This window comes from Vulpes vulpes, chromosome 15, assembly GCF_048418805.1.
Source record: "Vulpes vulpes isolate BD-2025 chromosome 15, VulVul3, whole genome shotgun sequence".
Classification (NCBI taxonomy): domain Eukaryota; kingdom Metazoa; phylum Chordata; class Mammalia; order Carnivora; family Canidae; genus Vulpes; species Vulpes vulpes.
Window position 1 is genome coordinate 66,470,620 of NC_132794.1, and position 24,762 is coordinate 66,495,381.

The following is a 24,762-nucleotide window of genomic DNA, read 5'->3' on the forward strand; positions in this document are numbered from 1 at the left end:
CAAATTGGGATGAACTTTTAACAGAGTGATTAATATAAGCTCTCTGTGATATGCCAAAAGAAGATAATCCTGCTAAAGAATGCTCCATGATAAAGTACAGACTAAGCCTAGCACTGCATTTCTTTATGTAGGCCACTAAAAATTTTAATTTAAAGTAACACTGCAAAAGGGTCATATAATGATCCTCTTTAATGTTAAATTTCCAATTTAACATTTAAAAATTATTCTTATGGCAATTAAGCCAATTAACTAAAATCATATTTTTCAACAATAATGTGAACAAATAATTGAAGTTAACTTTTGATACAGCAAAACACAATCTCTTTTGGTCACATGATTCCAAATGAAATTTTTTTCATTCTAAGCTTAAAGATTTTAATAATCGTTCATGCATTTGTTCATTCATTCACTGGATATACTGTGGTAAACAAATGAAAAAACAGCTGAAAAGGAATGTTGATTTGTACTAAAATTCAAAAACCGCTCAACAAAAGATGGCACAATGAAAAGAAAACAAGTATAAAGATAGTTCTTAGTTCCGTCACTAGCAGCCATGGCTGAATCATTTAACTCAACATCCTTATCTGTAAAACCTCACATTTGCAGCAAATAATCTCTGAAGTCTTATAGAGCCCTCATATTCTAGGATTCTATGAATCCACCATTTCTGTCATTCTTCACTCCAAGCTTATAATAAGATAATTCTTACTGTGGTAATGTTTTTTCCTCTTTTTTCCCTGAGAAAAGGGCAAGCCAGGACTTTAAGATCTCTCACAGAAGCTTCCATCATCTGTTCAAGTTTGGATGTTGACAGAGAGAGGTTACACTGGAATGAGGCTGTCAGAGCAGGAGCATCAGCTTTTGTCAGATTGGCAACAAATACCACTTCGGGATCTGTGATCTTGGCCTTTAAAGTCATATTTGGTCTTACAGAGTCGTCTGAAAAACCAAAAATAGGAACCAAAAAAGTTGTAGTAAAATATATCCTGTCCCTTGAGTATATATTATCTTTAAGTCACTAAGTTGTTTCTATTATCTTGTTATAATGGATATTGGAGAACTAACAATATTAATAGTTATACTAATGATAAATGATTATTAACAAATGCTGATTCTGTGGGATAATGCAATCTGATTTCTGTCATAAGAAGAACATTTCCATTTTGACCTAGCAAGAATAATCTTGTTTTGAAGTCGTTTTTGTCAGAATTCAAGTGTGTACATAATATACATGAGCATGTATTAGACTATGTTGCAAAGACAAGGAGGAAAAAACAAGAGAGGGGAATATAAGGAAGAGGATAAGAGACTCTGATATCAAAGTTGGCCTTGATTTTACCATAAAATGCATAGTCAGTGTACTACAATCTATACTATAAATACATTAAATATATATGTGAATATAGAGATATCATATGTGATTACTATTTAGGTACGGTAAATGGAAAAATGAAATTCTGATCTTGCCAGTAAATGGCATTTTCCAATCTTGCTCAGTTATACATTAGAAAGATAAACGCCTGACCTTAAACTATTATAATTTGACACAGAAAATCACTGGTCTACGTAGTAATGCTGGAATAAACAATTTACTGAGCAGGGAAATAACTTCAGTGTACATCAATACCAGACACGTGCAAATGCTCCGGTGAGTTTAAAGCTGTTTACAGTGATGTCCAGGGGCATCAGGCTGGGTGCTCCATATCCCCACTCTCTGGCTCTATCTGTTCAACTGTTCTTCAGTGTGCTATAATTCTTTCATATATTTTCTTTGAATAAATGATTGCCCTTCTATAAAACAGACTGCTAGCCAAAGACCCAGATTAACTGATTAATCCCAATTTTTGGATAAGTAAGGAAATGTTAATGGCAGAGTTAGAACCAGAGCAGAGGTTTCTTAGCCCCTAATCCAATATATATTTCTACTCTATCTCTCTAAAAAATTTATGCTTACTGAAGTTTTCCCACAGAATATATTTAAATTAGAAAGAGCAATTTTCTTTCTTAAATTGTCCATTCATCTTTTTTTCTGTAATCTTTGTTAAAATATATGACAAGTTGTCATCTATGACAGATACATTTTGCTGCTAACCTTTTTCCATCTTGACTTTTGCTGTGGCCGTCTGTCGTAGTGGAATCTGTGCTTCTTTTGCCATATTTTCTGGATTCTGAGACACAGCTTTGATAAAGAAATCAGCCACAGTCATCAGAAACTCCACACTGGCACATACATATAACTTGTCAAGAATAGCATCAATGTGACTTCCAGTTTTGCTTTGTTTGTAACTTATATCAATCATAGAACTGTTGTCATCTTGGTCGTTCTTTTTATCAATCATTCTAAAAAATATGTACATTCATTATTTTATTCTTGCAAAAATAATTTAAAAGATGAAAAATTTCCTAAACATCTTAAAATAATCTTTCATTCAGCTTTGAGTTTGTAATCTGAACAGAAAACTGGTCAATGTTAACCAGAGTCTAATTAGCTAATGAGCAACTAAGACATTGTCCTCTAATCTCCACAGCAAGATTCATGTTATTAAGCAATTGCAGAATATAATTATAATGCAATATCAGAAAAATAAATGAATGACTACTGAAAGGAATTTTGGCAATTCACAAAAGACATTAATGTGGTCCCACAAAATTTAAAGAACAATTTCTTTAAATTATTTTATGAAATAAAACCTTCTTGAATGAATTTATTTCCAAAGATCATCCTATATAATGAGTCCAAAAGTATTCAATCCAATTCAAATCAGTCAATGTTTATCAAGTGTCTGCAATGATAGTTCCCTTATGTCCTCACATGTGCTAGGAAGAGCAGGTTACCAAACAGAAAACGGCCTTTACCATCCTTGCCTATACAATAGTGGATAGCCACCTCAAACATGAAATTTGCAAACTAGAAAAGCTGGTTGCATGACAGCACTCTTTCCTCATTTATTCATCTCCAAGAAAAACAAAGGGCTCAGAAGTATCCAGTATGTATTCAATGGAGTCTTAGATTTAGGGAGCAGCATAGTTTTCCTCCAAAGAATGTCAAGGACAAAAATATTATGTCTCGTTATTTGAGAGTAATAAAAATATAATTAGACTATTAAAGTTACATTATTTCCCACTTTATTGAAGGCTACTGTTTAAGTTACTGTTTAAAACTGGAATCAAATAAGGTGAAAATGCTAGGGGTTCCATTTCTAGTAAAACTTTAAGTTACTGTTTAAAACTGGAATCAAATAAGGTAAAAATGCTAGGGGTTCCATTTCTAGTAAAACTTTGACAGAAATTTCAGAACATTGTTTTAAAATATATAGAAAAAATAAGTAAGATAAAGATCTAAAACCTGAAGGTTTTAGACATTTAGATATTTAGACATTAAAAAAAAAATCCTGCTTACTGGGGACAATTTAGAAAAACATATTACCAACAAACCACCCCATGTGGATTTCATTATTAAAATTCTTACATTCTCTTGGTTCCTGCTTTTAAGACAGTAGTCCATTTTTATTATTAAGTTTCCCTTTAATTCAAACTTCAAAGCAATTGAATCTGATATTAGCACTATTTACTGAGGCTCTTCAAATTGAAGCATGACCAAAGACATCTTTTGATAATCCCAAGCCTAGCAATCAATGCCTGGCAGCAATGCAAGGTACAACGTCAACTTTAAATAATGTACAGCAGGTTCAGAGATGACAAACCTTGATGTTGCTCTCTCAATGCCTTCTCTGAGATCATCAAGTGTGCATGTTTTCAGTTTAAGGCTGACATTCATTGAGCCATCCTTAAACATCTTCCCCACGGAGGCCATAAGATGTAGTCTGAGTTCACCAAGCCGGAAACTGTCATTGTGAAATGAAAGTTTGGATTCCTGTGGCATATTTTCAAGCAAAAGAATCAATTATCTTTAAATAATATGTAATTACTTTTGAACACATTTCTTAACTCAGAGACAAAAGCAAATCAATAAAACAAAATTTAAAGGTACAGGTGTTAAAATACAAGAATAAAACAGAGCAGTATGTGTGTTTGTGAGTGTATATGTACATACAAAAAAATAATGTGTGCACTGATGTTCAACAATGGTTAATATATACAAATTTATCTCATAGCTTAACACAAAAATAATCAGGAAATATTTTTTGTTAATCAGTCTAATTAATAAATATTTAATAAGCTCTTCTGTAAAAAACACTGTGATTGGAACTATGGGGTTTATGAGAAAGAACAAGATACAGTAGATTATCTCAGTGAGCTTGTACCCTAACAAATATAGGAAGTAGAAATATATTACAAGAAACATTACAAGGAGATGCTATAAGTTGCAACTGATCAAAGACTGACATATAGTCATTTATTTATTCATATTTAATCCTCCCGTATTCCACAAAGAGTATTAATGATTAGGTAAAGAATACAAACAGCAAAAGCTCAAAGGGTCAAAGAGATCAGTACAGGCACGGAAAAATTCATGAAGAAGGTGAGAACTGAATTGAGCCTCAGAAACTGAATGAGATCAGACTGGCTAAGAGCAGGTAAAAGACATTCTAGATGGGGGAAAAAACATGAGTAAATAGTTCAAAGATGCTCTGAGGGCACAAGGTACCAGCTCTTCAGGTTTGAATATTCCAATTAAAAAATGGTAGGTATGTAAGTGATAAATCACTAAAATCTACTCCTGAAGCCAATTAACTAACTAGAATTTAAACTAAAAAAAAAAAAAAAAAAAGAATGGTAGGGAATGAGAGCTGGAAAGAAATATATGGGCCTAATGGAGATCTCAAATTCCAAACTAAAGATTTAAACTTTCATTTACAGGAAAAAAAATTATTTAATCGTAACATATACCTCCAAATTCTGTACATATGCTTGGACCTTAAAAAAACAACTCCCCCTCAAAGCAAAAAACCAACCTACCAACCAACCAACCAACCAACCAACCAAAATCTCCTCAGAGAAGTAAAGAACCTCAATTATAATTACTCACTAAGGATGATGACATGGATATAAGGAGTACTAGTGACGTGCCATTCCTGACACACTTGGTTATAACTTTACATCTGTCACTCAAGACAGTACATTGGATGCATATGGGTCAGGCCTTATTGACATTATTATTGGCAAATTTGGAATGTAAGTTTTTAAAATATAAATAATTCACAAACTTTTGATCTATAACTATTAATAGAAATGATCTGTGACATATCTACCCAACACAACATATAGTTATTGATGTAAACAACTTGGAGCCACTTAATTTTTTTAATAAGGTAAAATTCAGATAACATAATACTTAATGTTTTTTAGTAAAATGGGAAGTTGTAAATGGCTACATGAGATTCATGTAGGAAACTGAACTTGTGCCAATGTCTAGTATGGATGAAAGGAAAAAGCAACAAACAATGAAGCCATTGCAGTAGTGTGAGCTAAGAAGTTTCAAATAAAGTAGCAGTGAGAAGTGACAGGAAAGAAAGAAAAAAATGATAATACTCAGTGTCTAACAGATAAAGGTGAACAAAGAAGAAAGTAAAAAAAATACCAACATTCTAAGGCTGGGGAACCAGTAGAATGATGGCTCCTTAAGTGAAATGAAGAATACATTTAACTGTTCATTTTCCATAAGGTCATTTTCTGTTCTTTTCATTAACATTAAACATTAGAAACGAAAGTACTTTATTGCATAAATGGCAGATACTAGCTCAAGGCTCAACAGTAATAATATATGAATATTGTATAACTTTTAGAAAACAAAATAAAATATAACATAAATAAACATTAACAATAGATATATATATAATCAATGCAGATTATGGATATTATCACATGATGTACTTATTATGAGTAATATAACATAACTGATATAGTAAAAATATTTATAGAAGATACTATCTACATAAAAAAAAAGCTTTCTAAAATACTACTGATTCATTAATTACTTCAAATCATGGCACTAGATCTTCGTTCTTCAATCTACTAATGAGTATCCTTCATACATATCTATTATATATAAAATTTATTCAATAGAAATACAATTAATGCTTACATATACTGGATAATCATGAACTTTGAAAGGATCCTCTAACATTTCAAAGCCACTACTAAATTATTCTCCTTAAATAGTTATATATGTATACATAAATTCCTCTACTACAGATGGATCTAAGTGGTTCAGTGCTGATGTTACTTGGAAAGAAGTAAAAAAAATTAATATGTTTATTAAATTATATTTGCCCTAGAGAATATACATTGGTCTTGCATTGTCTTCACTTTGTTAATTTTTATTTTTTATTTTTTTTAATTTATGATAGTCAGAGAGAGAGAGAGAGGCAGAGACACAGGCAGAGGGAGAAGCAGGCTCCATGCACCAGGAGGATGTGGGATTCGATCCCGGGTCTCCGGGATCGCGCCCTGGGCCAAAGGTAGGCGCCAAACCACTGCGCCACCCAGGGATCCCCACTTTGTTAATTTTTAGATTTATCTCTAATAAAGACATGGACTACATACCTGGTTGATATCATTGTTATAAAGGACAATGGAAAGAGATTCAAAGTGAAAGTCAAATTGGAGAGTGACATTTTGGTCCACGGAAAGCTTTGAGTCTGTCAAATCTTGTTCTGATGGTTCAAACATAAGTATGAAAATTAAAAAGCTTTAAGTAGGTACATTTTTTAAACTTATTTTAAAAGATAATAATTTATTATTCTAAATGTGTATCATACTTCTAGGATTCTTTAAACCATATTATGAGACAATTAATTAAAATGGCAATGATTCACTTGACGGGATGGGATGAGCACTGGATGATATGCTATATGTTGGCAAATTCAACTCCAATAAAATTTTTTTAATTTAAAAATAAAAAATAAAAAATAAAATGGCAATGATTTATTCTGTATATGTTTAGTACAGGGCAAAATGACAGAGGCAGGCCATCTACATTTTTTTAAAAAGCAACAAAAAGAAGGGGTCTTATTGTGAAATTGGAGGCACAGAAAAATAAAATACTTTGACCTATAACAGACAATTAGTCAGTAACAGATTCTCTGCTATTCTATTCTATTTTTAATTACCTATATCACCCAACTCAGTACGTTGACAAGAACGGAATATAATTCAATAGCTGAGTCAAACAGAGCTCAAATATAACATGGGGCAGGGAGCTTTTGAAATTCCGAGGTAAGAGATTTCAAGAAGTAATTTTGTCCATTCCCTTATCTTTAGGCAAAAACTTTTTAGACAATAAGAGTAAGAATAGATACTGCTTTCAATCATTCTTACAAAGTGATTTTATCATCTCTATTAGAGACTGATTCTATTCTTTGATCATTTATAGGGAAGTGCTCTTACAAGATGCTAGAAGAGAAAACACTGCATAATTTTAGCCAGATAAATGCTTCTCCGATTTGGAAACACTAGTTTTTTTTCTTCACTCTTCCTGAAAGTAATTCACATTCTAATCTTCACTCTTTTGCAGCTTTTATCTGAATTCACAAGTTTTCCCAAGGACCACATTAACAATATAGCCAGAACCAGATAAACAAATTGACCACAGCTGAACATAATGAGATCATTAATCACATAAAGCCTGCCTGCTATCTTTATTCATCTGTACACAGTTCCTGTCTAACCATAGCAACAGCCTGCTTATCTAGCATTTATCCATACTGTAGCATAAACCCAATCTGGGGAGAAGATGCTGGCCTCACTAAGCCCAGGGAGTACTCATTACTATCCACCTGAAACAAAAACCTTTTCTGCACACTGCTCTAGTCATTTATTTTGTGATTTCAAAACACACTGGGTCCAATCATAGAAGAAGCAATATTAATGGTATTATTAACTGGGAGTTTTTTATCTATTACTTTCTGAAGTAACAGCTGATGATTTGAACATTATAAAAGCACAGCAGTATGGGACCATTTATTAGAAGGGCAAGGGATACTTCATCTCTTTTCAGCCATGGAAACATAACCTATTTATAAGTTTAATAAAACATATGATGTTCCATCAATACCTTTAAATGATTAAAACAGATTAAAATTATGTTTTAAATAACTGTTTTGAGCACGAAGGACACTTTCATTTTATAAAAATTATCTTTTAAAAATGAATTTAAAATAATTTTAAAAGATCCCATTCTAATAATGTGGAAAATTCCCTTACGTATATGACTGTATCACTCTAATAAAACCAAATAAATAAAGCTGTTTTTATACAAAACAACCTTCCTTTGTTGTGGGCCAGTCATCAGTGTAAGATACCGAGATCCTCTTCTCTCAATTATTTTGGAACCTTACTATGCTGTGTGCCTAATTTGCTATAATCTCAAGGTCCACCACCTCAGTGGCTTTTGAATTCAGCAAATTCAGCTTTTTTAAGTAAAGGGCCAACATGTATCCTATAGACAATAGGTGGTTTCTCCTCTTACAGAAGACAATGAGCATACCTCCTTTTTTGGGAGTTCCAAGGCAGCCCCAGGCCCTGTACCAAGCCAATTTTCTACAGTAAATACTACAATACTGAATCAGTTCATATCACATTATGTTAGACAACTAAAAAGACACTAAACATACATACGGCATTAACACTAATTTTTCTCCATGATCAAAGCAAAAATCTTCATTAATTTATACCTTTGAGGTGGTCGGGCCCACCCAGAACATCTTTCCTTATTCTTATAGCCTCCTGGATAGTCTGTGTAGGGCTTGGCTGTGAAGAAGCTTCTCCAAGATTTTCTAGCAGAATTTTCATTAAAACTGTTAAGTCATCTTCACTGAGAGCAATCTAGAAAGCAACAATAAGTTGTTAATATAAAGGAATAAAAACACAGAATATCACATCCATGTTTTAATTTACAGTTCCTCATATTCAATGTCCATCTGAACAACAACAACAAAAAAGGAATTGGGGCGGTAAATATAGGAGATAAGTATTTCATCTTGTATAGTATGAGACACTCTGCATGTGGAAAAACACTCTGCCTGCACCCACACCCAAGCCCCTGCATCTGTCACTCTTCATGTCTGTTCCTATCTTTCTTGTATGTTCCTGAACCTGTGCTTCTCTCCCCTCTCCTATCTCCTCATCTCCAATCGGCCTCTCTCTCTTCTGGCTCAGTACCTGCTCCCTCTTCAACTTCACTTCCATCCAAACTCAACACAAGAAGAGTGCTGTTCAATTTCTACCTTCCGCCAAGAAGCTTTCCTGCAATGTAGTTCTTATCCCCCCATACAAATACATCTGGACATGCCTAAGACATTTGTTTAACTCATCAAGAATAATGTCACTTGGAAAATAACCAAAGTGTCTACAAATAATTTTTTCAAACCAAACCACAGAGCAGGAAAGGAATATCCTATTCATTTCCTACTTTTATAAAAGGGGATATGTGACAAGAAAAAAGGAAAGAAGAGAAAGAGAAAAAGAAAGGAAGGGAGGGAGGAAAAGCAAGAGCTTTTGAATCAGGCAGCTCTGTATCAACCCTACAGCTTTAAGACTATGATATTTGCTAAGTTTCTTAGCCTCCTTAAGCCAGGTTTCTCAATCTTTAAAACAGAAATATGGGGTGCCTGGGTAGCTCAGTCTGTTGAGTATCCAACTTCTTTATTTCAGCTCAGGTTGTGATCTCAGGGTGCTGGGATCCAGCAAGCTTCACACTGGGCGCAGAGTCAGCTTGTCCCTCTTCCTCCCCCTCTACTCCTCCACCTGCCAGTGTGCACATGCTCTAAAACAAAATCTTAAAAAAATAATAAAACAGAAATAATATCATCTTCCTATGAGGAAGATGATAGTTTTGGGTAGATCCCAAAGAGAGAAGTCTTTATGAATACCCTAGACACTCTTCCCATGTACCATATCTACGCATAACTACACACAGGACCTTTCATCCCTACAATAAACTTCAATTTTAACTTCTTTAATAGAACTCGCCTCCTCTGACCCTTTCTGTTTTATCCAGAACTTACTCTAAAGTAATCACAGGTATTAACAACTACTAAATTTTTATTTGTTTTTCACATGCTCTGTTCAGTCACTCTCTCTCTTCCCCTATCCCCTAGTATTTGGCTTCAATGGTTTCACATACAGGCACACAAAGACCATAGGATTCCTATACTTACATAACTGTCTTTGGCCATTATCATTTCTCCCTGTAAGCCAACATATGACCTGCTAACTACACTATAAGTATTTCCATATTTATATGCTTACCAAGTTACATACTCACCTATTTAAAATGTCCACTTTCTAATTAATAGAGTGCTTCTTTACATTAAAAATACTCCTAAGCAGGGAGGGACACCTGGGTGGCTCAGTCAGTGAAGTGACTGACTCTTGATTTCAGCTTAGGTCATGATCTCAGGGTGGCAGGATTTAGCCCCACGTCAGGCTCCATGCTCATCATAGAGTCTGCTTGCTCCTTTCCCTCTCCCCACTTGTGCTCTCTCTCAAATAAATAAATAAAGAATTAAAAAAAAAAACTCCTAAAGTGCTCTGAGTGTGGTATCTAAATAGTACTTTATACTATCTTGCTATTCTACTGCCTTAAACTTTAATAGAACTTTCCAAAATTATTAATAATATTTTCAGTAGATTCCAATGAGTTTTTATCTCAGATTTCTTGCTGGATTTACCAGATACGTGACTAAAGTGAAATAAAGTGTGAGAATTAGGATGACCTCATTTTCAGTTAACAAAGTATTCCCTTTTAATGCTTCACTACTTTTTTTTTTTTTTAAGATTTATTTCTTTGAGAGAGCACAAGCAGGAGGGACAGAGGGAGAGAGAAACTCATGCAGACTCTGCACCTGTGCTAAGTGCAGTGCCCAACGCAGGGCTCACTTTCACAACCCTGAGATCATGACCCAAGCCAAAAGCAGCAGTCTGACACCAACCAACTAACTGCACCACCCAGGCACCCCTGCTTCATCACTTCTGATGTATGCTAGAATGGCATTGTGATGAATAATAAAAGCCTACCCAGCAATTTTCATATACTATACACATATACTTACCAACATAGGTTTTAGTTTTCCTTTTATCTCCATCCCTGGAATTTGCACATACCATGCTGCTGCTAAATTTCGCTGTATGGACAAAAGTAAGTTGACTGGTTTTAAAATTTCAATGTCAGGTTGTGCCAAGCCATTCTGCAAAAGAGTTCTGAAAGATAAACAAGAATTTATTTTATATTTTTGACATTTATGTTTTAGAATGAAGACTATCATATTGTCTAACAGTTTCCATAGTTTACCTAGATATTGAAGGCTGCTATCAGAATTCTTTAAAACATGTTTCTTTTCACAAATCAATCCAAATCAGAATAAATCAAGACCTTTCTGATACAAAACCTACATAATGCTGATTTCAAAGACAGAAAGTATGACTATTATACTATTTACTACTTTCACAAAGACTGTTGAATATTAGCAACTAGCGTCATGCAAACAAATGTTAACATTTCTTTTTTTTAACTTTTTTAAAAAAAAGATTTTATTTGTTTATTCATGAGAGACACAGAGAGAGAGAGGCAGAGACACAGGCAGAGGGAGAAACAGGCTCCATGCAGGAAGCCCGTCGCAGGACTCAATCCTGGTAGCCAGGATCACGCTCTGGGCTGAAGGCAGCGCTAAACTGCTGAGCCACCCGGGCTGCCCAATAAATAAAATCTTAAAAAAAAAAAAAAAAGTCTTTCAAACAGACTCAACACTTTTCCATTTGGATTCAGTAATCCTTTACATACCACACTGAGAATTCCCAAAAGTGGCAAGGTTTAGAAATGAGAAAAAAAATCTTAACTTTTATTACATTTTAAGAAGTTTTCTCCCATTGACAGAAAATAGCTATAGGCAAAGTGAAGAATAAAAATAAGTCTAAATTAAGTATACTGAGTAAATTTTTTTTAATTTTAATTTTTTAACTTAAATTCAATTAATTAACATATATTATCAGTTTCAGAGGCAGAGGTCAGTGATTCATCACTCTTATATAATACCCAATGCTCATTATATCATGTGCCCCCCTTAATGTCTATAAAATGAAGAAAACTACATAATAAATGTGGTAAGACAAAACAGAGATTCTATGAGGCACACTAGTTTTATCACTGACCAAAAACCAATGGTCATGGTTTTATAATTATAAAAAGCAAGGATGAGAACCACAAATCATGAGAGTATTTTATCCCTACCAAAGATTTTATGAGAATTCTGTTTCTAGCAGTAGTATACAAATGAATTGTATATTTGTACCTGGACAACTTCAACTGAGTTAGCTGAATGTTCATCTTGTCAATGACTGGAGGAAGAGAATAATGTTCCATAGGAACTAAGCTAAATTTGTTTTCAACTCTGATTAAACCCAGATCTGCTACAATAGCATTTGGCGATACTGAAGACTGAGGAATGATAATAACTGGTGCTTTCAAGTTAATATCCATCAAAAGGCGGAAACTCTTTTGAGCCAAGTCTTTCATGCTGGAAGCAGCTCTTTCTGCAGCCTGGACTGTGGCTGAACTCAAAGCTTCTTTGGCAGTTTGGAAATTGTTGAGGAAGTTCTGTTGAAAGAGACTGATATTTAGATTCCCTTAAAAAAAAAAAAAGAACTAACTTTAAAGAGCATTTACCTTAAAAAGAAAAACTAAATAAAAGAGTTAAAAGAGATGTTATTTATGATTGTATATATGGAGAGTGTAAGTCTAGACAGACATACTCTGAGATACTAACAACCATCACCTCTGATTGTTTAGGTAGAAATCCATAACTTATAACCCTTGAATAACAGCCTTGCTAAGAGGCATAAACAGATTAAAACTCTTCAGCCCATAACATTTACATGGAAATAATTAGAAGAAAATAACTATATGGCTTTGTTGATCAATTATAATTAAAAGTCATAAAATCCAATATTAGTCCTTCATAAAAATATTCTTTTAGCTAAATATCTTTAAGGGTATTTGATAAAACAACACTGAAAATACCTAAATTAAAACACAAAAAAAGTACTTTTAAATTATGTAACTATGGAAGTGTGAAAGAACGGTAACAAAGATAACAAAAATTCATCTGGTTATCCATCATGTAAAGGATTTCCTTCACTATAATATTCAGTTCAGCATCTAGGTGTTTAGCACACAGCCCTATTAGTAAATATTTTGACTAAGTTCAAATGTATAGGCAAAGATATTTAGGTCTCAATGAGAAATAAATACATTTAAAAATAAACTTACCAAAAGAGACATGAAGAATTTATGAACATAAACAATTTGGATACAACCCACTTTTAGGCTAAGTTTCCCATCCACTTTAGACATATCAGCATAGGCCTTTCCTTCTGTAGCATCTGGATAAAGAGTCATTTGGAACCTAAAGACTTCATCTCCCAAAATAGAGACAGCCTAAAAGTATTATAATTAACTGGTTATTACATCAAAAGAGCTACACTATATCAAAAGAGCTGAAATATAAATAAGTTTCCTAATTAAAAAATCCTTAACATATGAAGAAGCACTATTTAAATTCAACCTTCAATAAATTGTTAAAAACACTTTGCTCACAAAACTTTTTCCTATTTCTACAAAAAAAGTTTTAATTAATGGAAATATCAGTCACTTAATTGGTCAGATATAACTTACAAATCTTCCAGCCTATACACAATGTGAAAGCACGTAATAACCATATTCATATCCAATCCCTAACAAACTGCCTGACACATTACTATTAATGAATATACAATGAACAAATGAATAAAGGCATCTCAACCAAAAATCAAAACTAAATTTCAATATGGAAATTATTTTTCATTTAAAACATTTTTTGATGTTATTTTTTTTGGTTTCTATTAATCTGTACATTCTTAGCTAAAACCAATGTGGACCTTGCCATGTATGTTTTCTTCTAGGAGTACTATGGCTTCCAGTCTTAGATTCTACAAAGCTATGGTAATCAAAACAGTATTGGCATTAAAAGAGACACATAGATCAATGGAACAGACTAGAAGGCCCCAAAATAAACCCATGCACATATGATCAATTAATTTTCAACAAAGGAGGCAAGACTACACAACGAGGAAAGACAATATTTTCAATACATGTGTTGGACAGCTACATGCCAAAGAGTATAATTATCAACAAAACAGGACAGCTATATATAAAAGCATAAACTTGGACCACTGTCTTTATGCCATATAACAAATTTAATTCAAAATGAATGAAATACTTGAATCTCTGCCTCTCCCACCCATCTCAATATGGCCCTTTTATCTTTTGTTGTGAAGGTACTATTCATCTAGTTTTCAAGACTTTTTCAGAGAAAATTATGCCACTTGTCTCTGTAGAATTATTATGGCTGTGGGGGGAGGTGAGTTCAAGACCTTCCTACCCTGCCATCTCGAACAGCCTCATTTTCCTGAAACCTGTTTTTTAAGTACCTTTTTGTGAATGGACAGCAAATCAACATTCGTAATTACTATATCCTTAAGTCTGGCAAACATGTCAGTCTGCTTTGGCTTCACAGAAATAGAGGCATCCATTCCTATGGGAAACATAACATTTACAAACTTTTCATCCAACCCAAGTGACCCAATTTAGTGGTATTTAATCAAGTTAAAAAATACACTACCAAGATAAAGAATGAATAAAATTACTATTACACATACTAAAGGTATCAACTTCTATGTATGAGATGCCGAATAAAGGTTACAATATCTTTAAGTGCTACAGGTATTTCATACATAAAAGTTGTGAAAATTTTAAAGACAAACAAAACCAAATTTCAAAGAGAATTAATCACAGGTTTTCAAACAAATATCCTGTGCACTGGCAAGATCACAAGTAGTCACAAAGGAAGACACACAGTATTTCTTAACAAGCACTTATTATGAAAACTAATGCTTTGATAACTAAGCATAAATGAATATAATTTGATGAATAAATATTCATTCTACAATAAAGTGTATCTAAAATATAATCTTTCCTTCCAAAAAATTTTGGTTATTCCCATAATTTCTAAAAGCATAATGATTTTTAAAACCACTCCTTAGTAAAAGAGAATGCCTATAGCTAAGACCCAGTAACAAGTTCAACCTATTACATGCCATCCATGAAAGAGATACTTAGTAATAATTGTTAATAGTACTTACTTTTTAACCTTTTTTTCAAGTGCTTACTATGTACCAATCACTTTTTCTAAGTACATGTAAATGTGTATATAATCCTAAAAATAATTATTATAACTATCACAACAATCCCATAAGTAATTATTATAATTATCTCCATTTTATAGAAGGGGAACTAAGATACAGAAAAGTTAATTAATTTTCTCAAGGTCAGCTAATAAGTGTTAGAGCCAAAATTTGAATCGTGGCAGTCTGGTTCAAGAACCCATGGTATAATATGAACCTATTCTTTCATCAAGCTGATGATGGGTAATGCTTACAAAATTTCCTTTAGGTACTTCTATTTTGATTCTATATGTACAAAAGACAAGGGAAATAAAGATAGTAACATTTTCTTTATTTAGTGAGGAGTTGTGATATTAATTTCTCAGTTTAAATTAAGGTTATATTATTCTGAAAATATAAAAGGAACATAAGCAACGAAGCCTTAGATTTATTCTAAAATTTGAAAAATATGTAAGAAATGTTTCATGTCGGCTGTGAATCCTAACAAATCCATGTCCAACATTTCAAAGTACATCTTTGAAAAGTTTCTGCAAGGCTTCAATATAAGTAAACAAAATGATGACTCATATGAAACCTAACATACACAAGCTCACTCTTCCTTGAGGTCTATGTAAAGAAACAGAAATACCTACGCCAAGGAAATCATTACTTACCACGTATTCTAATATCTGCAATGCTACACTTCTGATCACAGACAAAGACATTAAATGCATTTAATTCAGCTATGACCTTTAAATCAAACACATCATCTTGAGAAGTACTGCTAGATACTGAAAAATAACAGAAACCTTGAGATTAGCAAAGTGCAAAGATGGTATAACAGACTAAATAATGTAAAATTCACAAAAAGTACATTATGAACTATGAAGAATCAAAAAGACTTCCGTTAAGATAACATGAAATTAATATGGATTTTACTCAATTTTCAAATGCCAATCAGAAACGAGTCTATTCCCCTCCAACTTAAGAATAAAAGCAACCTTTAATAGAACCTTGAAAGTACAATTTGCTAGATGGAAACTTTCCTATAATTTTTCTTCTGGGAAAAAAGGTTTAGGTCTATGAGGCATAAATATAAAGAGCTAAAAATTAAAAAATACAAAAAAAAGTATGTGTATTATCTCTAAGAATCACAATCAAATGGATTCCCTTAATCTAACTTTGGTCCAGGTCTTGATTGATAAATTTAGGATATATTTTTCTAGAGCTATGTCTTGATGAGGGAAACATTCCTTTTCCTATAATACTGTAAAAAAGCACAGGACATCAGTCCTTAATCACTAAGGTGATAACAGCGATTTTTTTTCCCCTAAGATTAAATCAAACCGTAAAAACTATAATCAAACCATTAAAATCAACTAGAGAGCACAATTGGAAGACTGTTTCTTTGGATTAATAACTTTTGTAGTTTATTGTGAACTTAAACATTGCTCTTTCATTTATCCAATTGTATGTGCACATGTATGTATATATGTATGTTATATAAAGAAGTATTTCCACAGATATTAATATAACAAGTACACAATAAACCTCTTTAGTTTATAGCAAAAGTATTGCTCTGACATCTTGTTAAAAAATTCTCATCCTTACATCAGATCTAATATTACTAAAGCTTTATGCTTTAAAGTTGTCAGTAATACAGATGTCACTCAAAACACATAAGGGTCTAAAAATTAAATTACTAGTTTTAGATATTCAAATCACGTCATATGAAAGAAAAATAATTTAGATGATATATGGCTTGAAAACAGGTGCATGTTCACTCAGGATAACATCATATCTAATTCATAGCACAAGCCATATGCTTAAGGAACATATGCCCATAACTTTATGTGATTTAAACTCAATTTTGGTTAGAAACTAAAATGAGTCTGTCTCTTCCATGATATTCTTCTTCCTTTTGTGCCCTACAAAACACTTATGTGACTGACAGAAATGGGCCTTTGTACTATGCATGACTGTATTCATATTTTAATTTCTTCTGTTCTCACTTGCACTGAAGTGAAGGCTGCAGAGACATCAATACAAAGTACCTACGTACAACTTTATGTAAAGGATAGACAGTGAAATAAAATACAAATACATAATTAATATTAAAATTTCTTTTAAATCTCTCACAAAATTATCCTGTCCCTACCTCAGAGGTAAAATTTGCTTATTTTGAAACTAAATCTGTCAGAGCAGCTGTAATATTAAGATGCTAAATATCTGTCTTAGCTTGAAAATATAAGTTATCATATGATTATTAAAAATTCAGACAGAAAGTATTAGACCATGACTCAAAAGTTAATACCAGCTTTGACAACGATATTTCTGGACTCCCCCACAAGTGGTTTCAGCTCAGATGATTCCTTTTCCAAAGAGGAAGGTTCAGAAGATGGAACAGCAGATGATAAGAAATCCATGAAGGATAGTAAAGCTTCCAAATGAAGTACTAAGTCTAAGGATGAAAATGAAACCTAAGATAATAAACAATTAGAGAGGCAGATTTCAGATATGGTGACATTTTTATGTTATATGGTGACATATACTTATTTGTATATGTTGAAGAACAGTTCATTTAAGAAAAGATCAATTAAGGTTTATTTTTTTTTTTAAGAAAGAACTCACTATTAATCACTGGTTAATCTCAATCAAACAATAAACTGACAGTCTGCCCCCACTCATGCTCAACTGTTATTCAGACCTTAACTGGTGGGTTTTAAGGAAAGATACAGTAAGTAATATAGGGCCTTAGATCAATAATATTTCAGATGCATCCAGGACAGACTATATAAGCTCAAATATATCGTAAACTATTTCTGTACTGAGCCATACTTTTAGCCTTGTCCTTAATTTTATTCTAACCCTAAAGCCAATATTTAATTCAAATGTTTAATGCTACCATCAATACTAGGCCAAATAATCATGTATAAAATTCCCTTAAAAAGTATATTATTTGTTGGTGAGGGTGCAGGGAAAGATGGCTACAAAGCTAGATGTAATCATTAACACTGCCTTATCGTGAATTAGAAAATACTTACCTCTACTCATTAACTCCACTATAATACTGCCTTATGGTGAATTAGAAAATACTTACCTTCAGTCTCTGTTTGGTATTGTCATGAATGGTTGTAAATTCTGGTCCATCACTGTCTGCCTAGAAATAGTGGAAGATTAAACCATGGGGTTGAAAATACTAAGAACTCACACACTGAAAAAATATATATACAAATATATACTTATATACACATGTGCCTACATATATACACACACATATATATGTACATACACATACTCTACTTTTCAAGGATGCTATGAAAACACTAAAAACATATTTCTTAATGGCAAAGAGGCATGTGCCAAACATCCTGAAGCATTTCTCACACTCTATAGAAGCAAAAACTAAAATTCTTTATCCTATGTAGGAATAAATGCTAAAGGTGAGGGAAAATGCCAGCATATATAGATTATGACAAATTTGCTTCAGATTACCACAAAACCTTGTACATACTCACTTATTTAATATAAGGGTTAATTCAAAAGATTATTGTTGGATGCTTGCTAATTCACTGTAATCAATGAGCTTTAGAATGAAAAATTATAGGGAGGAAAATTGAAATATTAAATATGGGAGAATTACACAACTTCATATATTCAAATATTAAAGAATCCTAGAAGGAAACCAGGTACCTTAGTCAGTGACATTTTTAGCAGTGGCTCCTCAGTTACATTAGAAGAGTTAATAATGTGAAGCGGCTCTCCTACAGAGTCTAAAAATAAAAAACACAGGGCCACTCCAGTAAGTCTTTCAGACATTTCAAATGTATTTTTAAACAGAATTTTAAGGCATATATATCATACCTCAATAAAAGTGGCTTTGAAAAAAAAACTCCATAAAAATTTTTGAAAAAAAAAACAGTACCAGTCAATTATAACTTTTGTAATATTTACACTACTGGTATTATTCATTTGAACAAATCAGAAAGAATATATTGAAGAAAAAAGCTATAAAATAAACTAAGGATTATTCTCAAGATGTTTGCTTTAAAGTTAGCCCCTAGAGTTCCTATAACTTTAAACATCCATAACAATTTTAAAAGTTGGCTTGATACACAATAAAAAGTGGACTTGAATGTATTCTACTTCATGATATATATATATATATATATATATATATATATATATATACTCAGAATATATATATATTCAGATATATTCTTACTTTATGGTAACTATATAGAAAATAAATTTTTAAATATCAAATTCCTTTTTATCAACATAAAAAATTTAATTAAATAATTATGGTGACATTAATAAATGTACTTACTACTGAAAAAAAGGTATAGACCATGTCTCTAACATGAAAAATTTACACAGACTATACTTCACACTTACCACTGAACTCAAAGCATCGCATACTAATTTTTTTTAAATAAGCTTTAGCAGTCAGGTCATAGGGTTTAACTTTAGCTTCCATTCCAAGCTGCAGGACATTCAGTTCATGTAAAGGCCTTCCTTTCTTTTCTGCTTTTTTCATCAAAGTAATCACAACCTAGAAAAGGCCCCAGTATTATCACATACAATTCCACTAATATATCATGAAGGTAAGTCAACAATTTCATAGCCATTCAGACTGATATAATAAAAAAAATTCACATAATGTAAAGATATGTACTACTATTTGTGCCTAGAAAATTGCCTAGTGTTATTTACTTTGGAAAGTACACTTACTTGTTTGGACTTCTGAAACACTGCCAGTGTATTCTAGTGATTGTTAAGGTAAGATTTAAAAAAACAAAGAAAGTAGTTCTGCCTAATTCCCAGAAGTTCTAGTCTTATGGATGGCCTTTCATCTGGAAATCTATTGATAAATGGTCAATTTTTATACTAATCCTAAAGCAAGCTTTCTCAAGCTTGGTACCACTGACATTTTGGACTGGATAATTTTTTGTAGTGAGGGAGCAGATCTGTGCATTTTAAGATGTTTAGTGGTAACAGTGGTCTCTCACACGGGTTGTCAGCAGTTCCCTCTCCTCAGATGGTGACAACCAAAAATGTCTTAAGATAGTGTCAAGTACTGGCTTGGGGGAATGCAAATTTGCCTCCCCTGCTTTCCATGTCCTCAGGGAATGGAACTATAATAGTATTTATTATAAATGACATTAAAAACAGCTTATGGGTTTTCTATGCACACTTGTTAATGAAGCTCATTTGCAAATAGAATGATTCATCTATCATTGTTTCAATTATTAAAGCTTATCTTCAATAACTCTAATATTAATCACAACAACATTAAAGTTTTAAGGTGAAAGAAATTAGCTGAAAAGCATATATTTCAGATAAGAAAAGTAGAACTCATTTGTTTTAAAATTTATTATTTTTAACTTAGAGGAAGAACATGATCTCTACTATAATGATGAAGGGAGGGCAGCCAGGGTGGCTCAGCAGTCAGCGCCACCTTAAGTCCAGGGCCTGATCCTGGGGACCTGGGATCGAGTCCCGCATGGGGCTTCCTGCATAGAGCCTGCTTCTCCCTCTGCTTGTGTCTCTGCCTGCCTCTTTCCCTCTCTCTCTCACTGTGTCTCTCATGAATAAATAAATGAAATATTTAATATATATATATATATAATGATGAAGGGATTTTGCAAGGAAGTTCTTGCAAGTCCCTGGGTCTACTACATTTTCTCATCTACTCACCCAGCTCCTTTCCTGATCTCCTTTTCTCAGACTCTACTTATATTCCTTAAAAGCTCATCTCAAATGTCACTTCCTCCAAAAAATGTTCCCTGACACTCTCATCCTGCTTAGATCCCCCTGCTTACTATTATAGCCACAATGTCCTCAGACACTTTTGTAATGGGAGCACTTACAAAAAAATTTTTTTTTTTTTCACTTACAAAAATTTTAATTGTTTTCTTGTTCAGAGTTTCTGCCTTTTAACTCTATCCTCAGCACTTAGCACATGCAATGGATATTTGAATGTGCGAATACAGACAAGGAAAATCCACTTACTCTTTCCTCAAGACTCTGCAGACAGAAAGCAGATAGTGGTAATAGAACATATTTCTTAACGGCAAAGAGATCTGTGCCAAATATATCATATATATTTGCATGTATATTATATATGATAATATAACATTTTAAGAATATAGACATATTTTACATGTTTTATTCTATTAAGTGTTTCTAAAATTTACAAAGGATTTGTGTCACTACTTCCCTTTCCTGACTTTCTAATATGAAATCCAAAGCAAGCTACATCCCAAGTGTTCTAAAATCATCTGAAAACCATGTTACAGGACATGTTACCATGTTCTCTATGAAATAGTATATACCCCAAATATAACTCATCTTTCATAAACTCTCAAATTTACTACAAATTGTATTGCTACATACAAATTATAAATAGCCTACATTGAGATTTTTTTTCATACATATCAATAATCCACAAGTTTTAGTAGAGGTGATTACAAATATCTATTATTTATTCACTTTACAGAAATAGATGACAATTATATACCTCTTTTATTTCAAAATTCAGCAGCACATTAATAATGTCTACAGATCTCATTTCTTCCACTCCAGCTGTTGAAGTACCATGGGAAGCATGTACATCTTGTTTTGCTGTAGAGATTTCAAGCGGTCCTTTAATTTCACCTAAAGATGTTAAAAAGAAATTCTTTCATTTCCATCCACACATTTTTTTCCACAAATACTCATTGAGGACATGTATGAGTACTCTGGACCTGTGTAAGCTCTGAAAATCCACAAATTAGTAACACGTAGCTCCAGCCCTTAGAAAGCTTATGGTTTAATAGAAGAGATATAAACATTTAAAATACAAACAAACAGAAGACGCAGACTACACCTGGTCACATTAAGTGGACAAATGTTAATAGATTATAGAAAACTGTAGAAAATACAGAACATAAAATGGTTATGGGGAGGTCAAGAAAGGTTTAATAAGGGAGTTATCATTCAGGTAGAGCTTAAGGACCTCCTCATACAGAGAAGACATCCAAGAATAAGATATTTTGGAAAATCATAGCACATCATGATAGGTTTTAGAAACAGAACAGAGTTTGCTATGATTAAATCATGAGGAGGATAACAAGAGTTAAGGCTAGAAAAGAAATAAAATGGGAGGGATGGTTACAACCTCTCATGCCATACAAAAAAGGAAAAGTAAAGCTGTATGAAACTGATACTGTGCTGAAATTCACATACCCTGAAATGCAATAAAATTACTTTGTAAATTGTAATACACAAAACTAATAATAGTTATCATATGCCCAGTGCTTACTTCTGTGCTAATCACTATGCTATATATGGATTGTCTCATTTCATCCTTATATCAACCCTTCAAGATAGAAACTTTTACTATCTTCATTTCAGATGAGCAAATTGTTCAGTCAGGATGTTGCCCAACATCACAGAGATAGCAAATAATAGAGTCCAAACTCATCAGTCCCATGACAGCCTGTACTCCCAACTAACCCTCAATTTCATTACATTAGTTATCAATACTATTGCAGTGAATGTTATCTATGATCACTAACACAAGAATCTTATACCATAAACTATACCAGAAAACCATATGGAAAACCACCGTTGTCAATTATTAACTCTGAGAAAGAAATACATAGGGTGAGGTTTCTTAGCTATCACCTTATTCCAGCACTGTTCCAAAGCGTGATCCAGGGGAAATAACTCTAGCAAATATTTTGCTCTTACAAAATAATTCCTGAAATAGGTAAAGAGTTATTAAATAAGAAATAAAAAGCATTAATCACTTTCAAAAATGATAAATTGAAATTCATTACAATTAACTAATTCTATTGATAAAAGAGCCATTAAAAGAATGAAAAGCAAATCACAGATAGGGATAGGATATTTCTATGCCAACATCAGCACATATACATGTAACACACTAAACCAAGAAGGGCTCATATACAGAATGAATGAAGAACTCCAATATATCACTAAGAAAGAAAACTCAATGAAAATAATAGTCAATAGACTTGAGTAGTCATGTCATAAAAAAAAGATATCCAAATGTTCAGTAATGAGTATGATCCAAATGGTCATATGAAAAGGTTTCAGTTTCATCAATAATCAGGGAAAAAATAACCATAGAAATCCCACTGCGTATCAGAAAGGATAGCTAAATTTAAAAATATTGACAATACCAAGGACTAGTGATAACATGAAACAATGGGATGCCCGGGTAGCTTAGAGGTTGAATTTCTGCCTTTGGTTCGGGGCATGGTCCCAGGTCCTGGGATCAAGTCCCACATCGGGCTAGATGACAAAGAACCTACTTCTCCTTCTGCCTGTCTCTGACTCTCTATGTCTCTTATGAATAAATAAATAAAACCTTATTTTAAAAGGAGAGAAAATGTGAAACAACTCTCATACATTGCTGGTAAATTGGTACAATTGGTACAACCATTCAGAAAATCATTTGGTGTAGGAGCCTAACATGTAAGGCCTACCTATACAACCAAAAGAAGACAGTATATATGTGTAATAAAAGACATGTTCATATTCATAGCAACTTTATTCAAGACAGTCAAAAAATGGAAACAGTCCAAATGCTTTCCATCAAAGGTAGAATTGATAAAATAATATTAATGCATTCACATGATGAATATGAGCAGGATTAAAAGAACTACTGCTACACATAAACAACATGGAGGAATTGCCCAAACAAAATCATGACTGAAAAAAAAAAAAGCAAAACCAAAGAATAAATTCTGTATGACTCCATTTTTGTAAAATTCAAGAATGGGCAAAACTGATCTACCTGTGGTATTAAAAATTAGGAAGACCATTAATTCTGGTGGATTGGAGGGTAAGGTGGGTGTTTGGTACTGATTAGGAAGGGGTACAGAAAAGGCCTTCTGGAAAAAAAAAAAAAGAAGAAGAGGCCTTCTGGGACAAGCTGAAAATGTTTTATATATTAACCATGGTGATTAACAGCTACATGGTATAGCTATACATAAAAATTCACTGAATTGTACACTTAAGATTTGTGTTTTTTACTACTATTTGTGCTTCGTAATAGTTTTTTAAAAAAAAGGTTTTTTAAATAATAAAAATACAGTAAGATACCATTTTTCACTTAGCATTTATTTAGCAAAAATTTTAATACAGAAAGATGAACTGGTGGGAGTGCAAAAATAGTACACATTCTAAGGGGAGCAAATGGTAAGATGTGCCAAAAATGTTCAATTAAATTAATTAAATTCATTAACTTAACATATATTAAGTTAATAATACCCTTCAATCAAATAGCTCTAGTATTCTCCCACAGATATTATGCACTTATAAAACTGTATGGACAAGGATATTCAGGCAATGTGGTAAAAGACTTTTAAAACAATCTGGAATGTCAATGAACACAGACTTGCTAAATAAATTATAATACTTCAAGACAATTTAATATTAGGTAGCCATTAGAAAGAATAGACAGATCTGTACATAGTATATTTATAGAGAATGAACACCAAAATAAACTGTTATTTAAATGAAAAAAGCAAAGTGCAGAAATATACACACACACACACACACATATTTATAGGATAGTACCATTTTTTA

General features: G+C 32.7%; 1 protein-coding gene across 4 annotated transcripts in view; it reads right to left on the minus strand.

Moving 5' to 3' along the window:
* Window positions 1-24,762, minus strand: part of VPS13C (vacuolar protein sorting 13 homolog C) — a 168,399-nt gene that overhangs the window by 58,130 nt on the left and 85,507 nt on the right. For all 4 annotated transcript variants that reach the window (XR_011997412.1, XM_026002038.2, XM_026001977.2 and 1 more), the window contains 15 exons: window positions 21,683-21,819; window positions 19,558-19,714; window positions 18,853-18,932; window positions 18,260-18,319; window positions 17,474-17,639; window positions 15,834-15,950; window positions 14,428-14,531; window positions 13,229-13,396; window positions 12,252-12,556; window positions 11,016-11,163; window positions 8,637-8,787; window positions 6,508-6,617; window positions 3,705-3,874; window positions 2,093-2,340; window positions 710-939 (listed from right to left, as the gene is read on the minus strand). Coding sequence is in view for 3 of the 4 variants with exons in the window: in XM_026002038.2 (XP_025857823.2) it covers window positions 710-939; window positions 2,093-2,340; window positions 3,705-3,874; window positions 6,508-6,617; window positions 8,637-8,787; window positions 11,016-11,163; window positions 12,252-12,556; window positions 13,229-13,396; window positions 14,428-14,531; window positions 15,834-15,950; window positions 17,474-17,639; window positions 18,260-18,319; window positions 18,853-18,932; window positions 19,558-19,714; window positions 21,683-21,819 (2,351 nt within the window). In the remaining variant the exon portion in view is untranslated. The remainder of the gene's footprint in view (window positions 1-709; window positions 940-2,092; window positions 2,341-3,704; window positions 3,875-6,507; window positions 6,618-8,636; window positions 8,788-11,015; window positions 11,164-12,251; window positions 12,557-13,228; window positions 13,397-14,427; window positions 14,532-15,833; window positions 15,951-17,473; window positions 17,640-18,259; window positions 18,320-18,852; window positions 18,933-19,557; window positions 19,715-21,682; window positions 21,820-24,762) is intronic.